The sequence below is a fragment of the Petromyzon marinus genome, chromosome 8 (genome assembly GCF_048934315.1).
Source record: "Petromyzon marinus isolate PM22_M1 ecotype Great Lakes invasive population chromosome 8, UKy_Petmar_22M1.pri1.0, whole genome shotgun sequence".
NCBI classification, from domain to species: Eukaryota; Metazoa; Chordata; class Hyperoartia; order Petromyzontiformes; family Petromyzontidae; genus Petromyzon; species Petromyzon marinus.
In genome coordinates, this window is record NC_133674.1 from 14,192,375 (window position 1) to 14,202,514 (window position 10,140).

At 41.4% G+C, this 10,140-nt stretch overlaps 1 protein-coding gene across 4 annotated transcripts in view; it reads left to right on the top strand.

The window, feature by feature from the left end:
• Positions 1-9,617, top strand: part of LOC116940255 (uncharacterized) — a 32,245-nt gene extending 22,628 nt beyond the window's left edge. For all 4 annotated transcript variants that reach the window (XM_032949773.2, XM_076065673.1, XM_032949772.2 and 1 more), the window contains exons 5-8: positions 201-427; positions 2,856-2,950; positions 4,318-4,395; positions 9,101-9,617. In XM_032949773.2, coding sequence (XP_032805664.2) covers positions 201-427; positions 2,856-2,950; positions 4,318-4,369 — 374 coding nt within the window. In that variant the 3' untranslated portion in view covers positions 4,370-4,395; positions 9,101-9,617. The remainder of the gene's footprint in view (positions 1-200; positions 428-2,855; positions 2,951-4,317; positions 4,396-9,100) is intronic.
• Positions 9,618-10,140: the final 523 nt, after the last annotated feature.

Sequence of the window (10,140 nt, forward strand, 5' to 3'; positions counted from 1 at the left end):
AAAAACACATACTTGCCTTAATTACGTGCTCAACAGAAACCTCGACAAAATCTTCCTACACTGCATAATTCCACGCTCTTTAAATTCCAGTGACTACAAAAATAAAACTTGCGTTTAAAAAAAATATACGTAATACGAGCACCGACCGTTTACTGGCGATTGCGCAAAGAGGCTAATAAAGTGCGCACGTGCGTGTCCAGGTTTGAGTCGCGCGACCGTGGCTCGCGACGACTCGACCCAGTGCCAGCAGCAGCAGCAGGCCAACGCCGTGGCTGCAGGTGCCATTCCCAAGCGCCGACATCACACGCTGTGGCCGGCCTCTGCCAAGCGCCACAGCGATCCAAACCTTCGACCGCTGCATCTGGAGCCGTCCTACGCGGGCATGCAGCCGGATGACTGCATTGACGGGGCGATGACTCTCAATCGGGTGAGGTTCCTCCCATGGTTTGTATTGAAAATTGTACATTTCGACATTTTGGTTGCCCGTATTTGTCCTTTGTGACGCGTGGCTATGATTGTTAAATGCGATAACACGTACAGCGAAAGTAAGATATTTACTTCACGCGATATGGTTACATTTAAGGTGGGGAGCATAGAAGTACAGTACAGAAATTGATGTTACTTCCCTGCTCTCTTGCCGACCTTGTAACCCCAAGACAACCTGTCTGCGCTTGGCAGTCTCCCATCCAAGGACAAACCTGGCTTATCCCAGCTTAGCTTCTGAGATCTGACGAGATCCAACGCACCCCACGTGATATGGTATTAGGCGAATAATGTGTGATAAACAAATAATTGTTTAGTAGTGGTTTCAAAGTGTGACGAGTTGGTTAAATATGATGCTGAACCTCCTTGTAAACACATCCGTAACATGTGGCTGAGCCATGTTTCTAAAAGCAGGTGATGGCTTGTGTAACACATCACACTTCTCCATCGCGGTGTATATGCTGCACGGTTAGTCATTAGCAAGTGTGGTGCATTCCATTCACATGGTCAGTGAATTTGAGGAAGTTGAGCAATAGTGGTGGGATGTTTATAGCCTCAGATACTTGGTCTATTTTCATTCAGTTCCAGTGTTAGGGATTGTAAGTAATAGTAATTTATATCCCTTTCTTAATCCACTGAAAGAAGGCCGCTATGCTGTGTTGGTTAATAGGGGTTGTTTCACCATGCGTCACCATTCTTGTCATTGCGGGGTTGGCAAAGGGGGAGGGTGGATGAGCAGGACTGGTTCCGATATGAATCACCAATGCTATTAAACATGGCTGGGAATTTGTTAGTCTAGAATGTCCAGTTGGGTTTGTAAAAATACCCCAGGTGAATTGATTTATAATTCATATATATTTAACAAAAGGCATGGGTAAAAACAATGTTGATAGAAGCCAAAAATAAACCAACGTTCTAACATCTAACAATAGCCATTTTCATCCAGCCATGGCAAACTCAGTCGTATTTTTCCCACAATTTGTTCCTGGTATCGACTCTTTTAGAAGGGGTGTAATTGATAGCGTTTGTAAATACTCCTCATGCTGCCCACTGCTTTGATATTGTATGAAGGATGTGGAAAGAGTGTTTTGTCACAGGGCCCATGTTTGTACGAGCAAGCTTCCGCATCGCACAAGTGCACTTTAACCCTCCCCAACCGCGTTCTGCCGTTTTCTGCAAGGCCACATCAGCTGTGTAAACCATCTGCTGTGCAGCGCCCCGCTTATTGCAATTAAACTCATCTGATTTTATCGAGGCAGATGTGCCAAAATTTACTCCAAGTTTTTAATTAATACTGTTTGATGTTTAAAAAAAGACGTGTCCATGAACCCTTTCCCGTTCCAAGACGACTGCAAGTTGCGGGGGTGGGTCACGGTCACCGCTGAATCTCGCAACGTGCAAGCGATTCGGCGTTTATATTTTTAGAGGGGTATAGCGCCGTTATTTTTAAGGGGATTGTAACTCGCCGCAGAAAGCTGTAGCGACAGGGCCGCACTCGCCTGTCGCCAAATTCTGTCACGCGTCCTCCCGCATGGACTTGTGAGAGCCTCGGTACCGATAAGTTATTTTGTTTACATTTTTTTCCTGTCTGATGACCTACAGAACGGTGAAATAGTTAATAATGGCGTGATGTATTTCTAACCAAGAGGGAGCATACGTGTGTTCCAGCACATTTGCCTATTTATGAGTGCTTCGTGCACTGCTATATGATTTTGCTAACTCGGGTTCAATCCCTTGTGATTATTCGTATTTGAAGCTGACCTGATTGTTTTTTTCCCACGAGGATGACTGCCTTTAATGAGGAAACTGTTATCTTGTGCCAACATCAGCAAGGGGTGCGGACAGAGCTGGTGGTCACTGGACCTTTTTGGAAGCTGTGCTTAGTTTTAACAAGCGCTCACGAGCAGCACTTCCGATGGTTTAAAGGCTGAATGGGGATCCATTCGACTTCATATGTTGATCCAATCCCTAGCTATACAGGCTGTAGGGGGAAGTGCTGTTTGCAAGCACCTCCTAATGAAGTCTGGAAAAATGCGAATTAGGGGGTGGTGTGGCCAGGATTATATCCTGCCACCTTTGTCTCCCGGGTGCTGATATTTACACACCACACCAGGGACTCATTTAAGGACCTAGGGATGGCCCAGGAAAGATTCGACTAATCGCCACAGATGCCAAACATCAAACTCGGGCTGCCACGGTTCGTAGTGCAATGTGCAAACAACTATGCTACCGCTTCCCTAGATATGTATATACACACACACACATACGTGTGCGCGTGTAGGCTATCAACGTGGTGTGTGTAGCTGCATTTTGCCATGCATAGTGTGAAGTTTTAAGACATTGCCCGATTTTATCCCCCCATGTATCTTTAGCACCATTCACGGGCACCTTGGAAGAGCCTGAGGGCTTTGTTCAAGCGAAGCAAAGCTGTCAAGCAGAGCCACTCTGGGGACAGCACGTACAGCAGGTGAGGCGGCAGCCCGGGACCACACTTATCCTGCCGTCCTCGGCGAGTGAATACGGCCGGTGATGGGGTGCGCATTATTATTACCCCTTAGCCCAGTCCAGGCTGTCCTGAACAATCGCATTCCAGTTGTCTGTTCTTGGTGCTCGGCATTGACTTTGAGCCAGAGAGGCCTTGCGTGGATTTGGAGGCTGTAGGGACGTTTTTTTCGGGCCACACAATTTCCTCACTGTTTACGTGTGCACTTCACTTTAACGTTTCTGGCATTCGTTAAACTTGTGCCCGTTGTTTGCAGCAGCAACAACAAAAAGAGACTTGTGACCATGTTCCCATGTTGCTTTGGGACTGTTTAATGTCAATTCCGGTTATGTTCGTTTTGCTTTTGGCATTTCCGAGAAGGTGACGTTGACCACGTGCCCTCTGTGCTGCTGTGTGAAGCGTAATAATTTGACTTGATGAAGCACACAAACAGCATAATCCTGTACCATGGTGTGCCCTGTCAACCCTTCACATGCTGCTCCTATGCTCATATTCAGTAGCCACACACCTGTAGATGGCAGTGAACTTGCGAGATAAGATTTACTATTTCAATTCTCGTTCTAATCCACTGTAAAGTTGCATATTTGTCTTGCCCACATGGGAGAGATGCACGTGATTTTAATCGCACAGCAGTTAATTTGCTGTGCGTCTTGTTTATCCCCGGGGTTAAAACGGTAACACGCTAAAGGGGTAAGCTATCGCTTGTGGTTGATTTCATTATAATTATTGCTAAGATGTGTATAGTACAATACCCATTATTCGTATGTGTTTAAGATTCCATCTCTAGACAAGTAAAATAAAGCCTTAAGGTCATCTGTGACCATTATGTCCATGTTTCTGCTGGAGGTAAGGAAGTACGCATTGTTGCTTAGATCAGGCTTTAAAAGAGAAGCAGTTTAGTGTTTTGTTTATTAACTTTACATGGCAAAAATATAGGGCATGCGCCATTCCAGAAGTACACTGGAGAAATGATATAAACACTGGCAAGAGCACAAGTAAATATAATAGTTAATTACCGTGCAGAGTAAAATTGTAATGGCCAAGGACGTGCACACAAACTGCAAGCATTTTCTTAAAAGTGCATGTTGCTGTGAAAAATGTATTCCGTGAAGTGAGTTTTCTGTGCAGACGAAGCATGTATTGTGTCATTTGTATCTAAAATATTTTTTAATAAATTAGTGGAAAAATAGGCAAAGTGTCAAGCTATCTAGAATAGTTGAACATTTGAGATTTGAAAGTGTTCAAAAGGGAGGCTTGCACTCCTGTATCTTGTCACATGTGTCTACTCACCCACGTGGTCCTCACCACAACATACATCTTGCTTTTTCCAGAAGCGAAGAAGTTGATGACATCAAAGAGACGGAGGAGTTTTCTGGCAGCTAAAAGCCTTTTCGACCATTTTTTTACCGGTATGTTTATGCAAACTTCGCCATTTGTGCCACGTGTTAACATTTGCTTCTGTTTTGAACGGTAACAACGACCATACAACCGATGTTTTATAATACATGCAGTACATTCAATGCACAGTTTCTGTGTGTTTCTTTCTCAAAGAATGTATATTTGAACCCATGTTTTTTTTTATGAAATATAAATTAGTCTGCCTAAATTATGTCCAATTTATTGCAGCACATTTTGAATGTTATGCAAACGATAGCAGCCAATACCTGCTTTGGATTTATTAATATTTACGAATAACCATACGCTTGAGGGTGGTAGAGAAAATAAAACATCTGTGGCATGTAACGTCCATTCCAGGCAGTTCTCCTCCACGTATTTATTTTTCACTTATTACATAAACTACACTGACCCTTTTTTGTTAAATGGTTGGATGTATTTCAGGGTTTCGTGTGTAAATACACCTGGTTGTTTCCTGGGTAACAGCCGTGTTATGAAATACAGACGCAGCGTCGCTTCATTCCTCGCTCGGTGTTTAGGCTGCGGTCTACGTGCTGCAGCCCCTGCCGCATAGGACCTCACCCAAGGGTGGTAGGAGGGGGGGGGGCAGGCTACCTCGCCAGAGCTTGATCTGTAATGGGCTGTATCTGCCGAGTGTTGTGAGCCCAAGTAGGAATTTGTGTTATGGGCTTGGAATGTGAAGGAGGTGGGATTGGGGGGGGGGGTGTTTTTTTTGTTGCTTTCACGTCCTTTTAAAAATGTGAGTTTGGCCGTGACTGTTTTAAAGTAATGCTGCCCATGCAGGCAAATGTTCAAATGCAATTTTTGATGTCGATGTACGCTGGAGCTGCACCGTCATGCGATGCCGAGTTACCAGTGGGCCGCTTGATTAGAGATGGCAGGCAGCTTGTTTTTTTAATTTAAAAAAGCTTGAGTTGGTCGCATTGTTCAGGTCGGACTGCTGAGGTTCTGGGTTTTAAACCGGGCAGTTGTCCAATTTATGCGAGGTTCTCATGTGTGGTAAGCTGATGGTATCAGCCCAGTTGCCAATGACGGCAACAACAGAAAAATCGCATTAAATTTGGTTATGCACTTAAATTGGCGAAATTCCAGTTCCAGAAAAAAAATGGCTTGTTGTTGTTGTCATTTACACTCGGTGGAAGAACGGGTGGGGGAAATGCTGCCCCCTACTGTAGTGTGGATGCGAGGTCACGTGACTTCGTTTCCGCGTGGGGGCAGCTCTTGTATGCGCCTTGGTGGGGCCATTCTCTAACACAAGGGGATTGCACTTCTCTGAGAGTGATCTGAAATGGATACCTCGTCTCATGGCATGGCACCAAACGTCACCATCTCGATATGTTGGGGGGGGGGGGGGGGTGAAATACAGACATTTACTTTAAAGAAAAAGTACCGCGGCAGCTTATTGAGACGCTTCTAATTCAGCCTTACTCCCGACACAATTCAGTTCCTTCTAATGTGATGCTTAAATAATAAAATAAGCGACCTTGGTAGACTGTCTATAAATCATAGACAACTTCTGCTTCATAACAAAATAGATGAGCAGTCTACTAAATATAACCTGCCTCACCGCATAAAACACAAAGCATTTATCGCACAACCCATGGCCCTCTGGGAGTGCATAATTTGAGCAGCATGGATTCTATACAAGCAAATTCTGGACTAAATTTCGATTTAAAGCTTTCGTGACTGCAGGGATTCATCTTCCTGGTTCTTTCGATAAAGTCACGTAGAAGGGAAACAATAAAATAATAAAAATATGTTTTTATTATTGTTTTATTATTTCCCTTCTACGCGACTTTACCGAAAGAACCAGGAAGAAAAATTCTGGACTAGTTTTTGACATACAATATGTCATCGGCAGAGTTTGGCTTGCTTGAATGATTGCTGGTGACCTGCCAGTTAATGTAAGGCAAGGGCCCTCTCTTTAAGGTGTGGGTCCTAGTTTTAAACTAAATGATATGTAACACAAATAAATAATTGGCTTATTATTTATATACTCCCGAGACAACGATAATGATTATTTTGCTTTCATGAAATGTTTTAACTTGATTATTTATAGCTTTCAATGATCATATTTTGCTTGTAATATCAACTTGAGCCTTTAATTTCTGATTAATATGGTTATTTTTTTCCATGCTTTAATGCTTATACATTGTGGTAATAACTCAACATTAGCTTTATCCACAAGAGGTTTTTGGGTTAGATCGCGTAAATATATAAATGTGTCGTTAAAACCCGTCACCACCCGACACAGCCAACTAGTAAGGGTTGTCACGTAAACAAAACATGTCACTAGTACAGCACACCGGTTTGTTGGAGAGCCAAGCCACAATATTTACAAACTGAGTACGACGTTTCGCCAGTAATTACAACTAGCTTCATCAGGCGACAGATGTGTTGACCACGCTTCTGCACTCTTTCACAATGTGGGGGTGGCGGGATTACTGAGACAATGTACATTATGCATGTGCATTATGCGAGCCCTTTGAACTTGTCCTTCCTGTCTATTGTGTTCATTAAAATAGCCCTACCAACGGTAATCCTGATTTGAAGTACGCTGCCCTTTGTAGGAATGCATTTAAATAATGTATTATTTGATGTTCTTGGTTCTTTCGGTAAAGTCGCGTAAATAGAAAACCAAACATCTTAAATAAAAGCAAAAAACCAACGACGTTTTGATCGCAACACAAGCAGTCTTCATTAGGCGGAGAGAAAAGGTTTTTTCATTTTTTATTTTTTCTATCTACGTGACTTTACCGAAAGAACAAAGAATATGAATTCCTGCAGCCACGAAAGTTTTAAGTCTATTTGATTAATCGCTTCTACGCAGCACTAAGATGGTAGCTATCCGAACGGGTAAAGTCACGTGGAAAGAAAAAATAAATTAAATAATAGCATACGACGTTTCGATTGCAACACAAGCAATCATCATCAGGTACAAATGAAAGAAACAATATAATGCAATGCGACACAGAGAGTCGGCTAACATAACAGTCAACACCCTACCTGGTTGATTACGTTCTTCCAAAGATTGCTAAATTTGAGAGAGACAAAACACAGACATAGAGACACATAGACTGACACTTGAGCAGAGAGAGATGCACAAATAGGCACACAGAAACAACGCCGATGTGTCGAGGCCTTAAATAGAGAGAGAGGGGGGCAGAGAGAGAGAGAGGGGGGGGGGTAGAGAAATTAGCAGGTCAATTAGAGATTTGGAGCTTTCGTGACTGCAGGAAATGATAGAGCAACAACACGAGGAGACACAGAGAGAGAGAGCACACTTAATCAAGCAAACTTAGTAAAATTTGGAAATGTAATGCAATGCATGTAGCCTTCCTGCAACCTAGAGAATGAATGGATACCAAACTCCCACCTTTTTATACATGTGCCCCTTACATCAGGCAGACCCAATCACTTGTATTATGTACTAGTTTTCGATCATATTTGGTCACCAAGGATTTGCCTGCAAACAAGGGGTAATTGTCTCGATCATTATTCCGTGTTTGTCCCGTTGAAAATGTGCAATTCATTTTGTCTTTCTCGAAAAATGTTCTCAAGGAACGTTTTAAAAACACAACGTCAATTCCCAGGACACTTCAGTGGTTTCATTTTGTTATTTCAAATCTGGAATGCTTTCGGCTGAGTGGATTTAATTTATTCTCTCTGCTCCTGCTCATTCTTTCGATGTTAACATTCCTTTGCCTCACTGATGCTTTTCTAACGTCATCTTGGGTTAATCTCCGGCAAGTCTGTTTGCCACCAACGTGCTTTGCACTTCAAAGTTTGATTAATTGCACACAAGGGCAATTCATACTGTAGAGACTTTATTAAGAGCACACCTCTAAATATTAAACGTCGAATTCACCCTGGATACATTCGCACATAAGGTGTTCCATCTTAAGGGATTTCGCAGATAAACTATTAATAATAAAAAATCTCACGCCTAAACTATTTTTTTTACTTGTAAACATTAATCAAATGTAGTAAATAATAGGCTGCTGCATGTGTATTATACACATGTAAAATGCGTTTTTATTAAAAACCTAAATTCAGCACAATTAAAACACCCACTCATCGTATGTATGGTGCTCTGCAGCATACATGCAGCATACATGCAGCATACATGCAGCATACATGCAGCATACATGCAGCATACATGCAGCATACATGCAGCATACATGCAGCATACATGCAGCATACATGCAGCATACATGCAGCATACATGCTGTTTAGGATAATTTAATGGTGAACAGGGGCAACGATTCACATCCCCCACAAGATTAAATTACTGTGATTCATGTTCCCAATTCAATACGACTTCAGCACATGGGTGTTGAAGTCGCAACGATTTTTTTGCCAGAATTCTGGCAAAAATCGCCCGAAGAAGCTGGTTGTAATTACCAGCGAAAACGTGGTATTCAAAGTGTAAATGTTGGGGGTTTGCTCTCTGAAGTAGTAACTAATTGGCACGTTTTGTTTACTTGTCAAATCTTACGAATTGACTGTCGGGTGGTGGCTCAACCTAGCCCCAAAAAGCCTAAATGGTGAATAATAATGTTGGTCGCGAAAGCCTACGTGTTAAACTGAAAGGCTACCTATTTACAATAAGATGTACTCTCCTGTAGCTCGTTTTAAATGAAACCAAACGTTGCACTGTTTCTCGTGATTTTGTTATTGCGTTTTTTTTCTCATCAGCTGTGGAACTTTACGGCCGAGAAACTCTGAAGATCCACATCTTATCGTGTGTATCTTGTGGCTCGCAAGCCGATGTGCGAGTCAAATGATGGGCATCTGCACCAGGAGTGAAACGTACCCGGAGCCTTGCAAATGCTTATGTGATATAATTTTTCGTGCACTCTTACATTTTATACATAAAATATGAATTATATGTGGTTTTGCATTCATGTATTTTGTACTGCTCACTTTTATTTACACCTGTAATGCGCTATATGGATGGTACAGTATTTATATAAATGTATGTTTTGAGGGAAGTATATTTTACAGAGGTATAGATTTGTATATGCTTTGTGAACATTACATATGTAAGGTTCAAATTATCAGTATTAATCTTTAAAATGCAGTATTTATTGATATTTTACAGAATGATTTATTTTGTGCAGAGTTTATTTACGAACAACTCTGAATAAGACTCATACTGTTTATAATTTACACTCTGGTCAATGTCACACCAATAAAATGCTTTTAAACCAAATGCTCTTTGTTTTTCTATGGCTGAGTTAATTTGATAAAAAATTTTACTATCAAATAATTTGATATTTACGCAATATTTAAGTTTTTTGTTTGGCCTGGGACATTGGAGTAGTAAGTTTACATTTTTGTACAAACAAGCTTACATTTATTTAAACAAGGTTCACTATATTTCGATTTAAAGCTTTCGTGACTGCAATGATTCATCTTCTTTGGTTCTTTCGGTAAAGTCACGTAGAATGAGAATAAAATAATAAATTGATAAAATAAATTATTGTGTTATTTTATTTTATCAATTTATTATTTTATTCTCATTCTACGTGACTTTACCGAAATAACCAAAGAAGAAGGTTCACTATATTCTTGTTTTTTCGGTAAAATCACGTAGAAGGGACACAATAAAATAATAAAAAAACACCTTGGCCGTGGCAGATCACTGTTATAATTCAGTAGGCTCACATGACATTGACTTCTCCAAGACAGAGGTTATTTGCAAGCCATCTGGCTACCATGAGAGATTCGTTCAT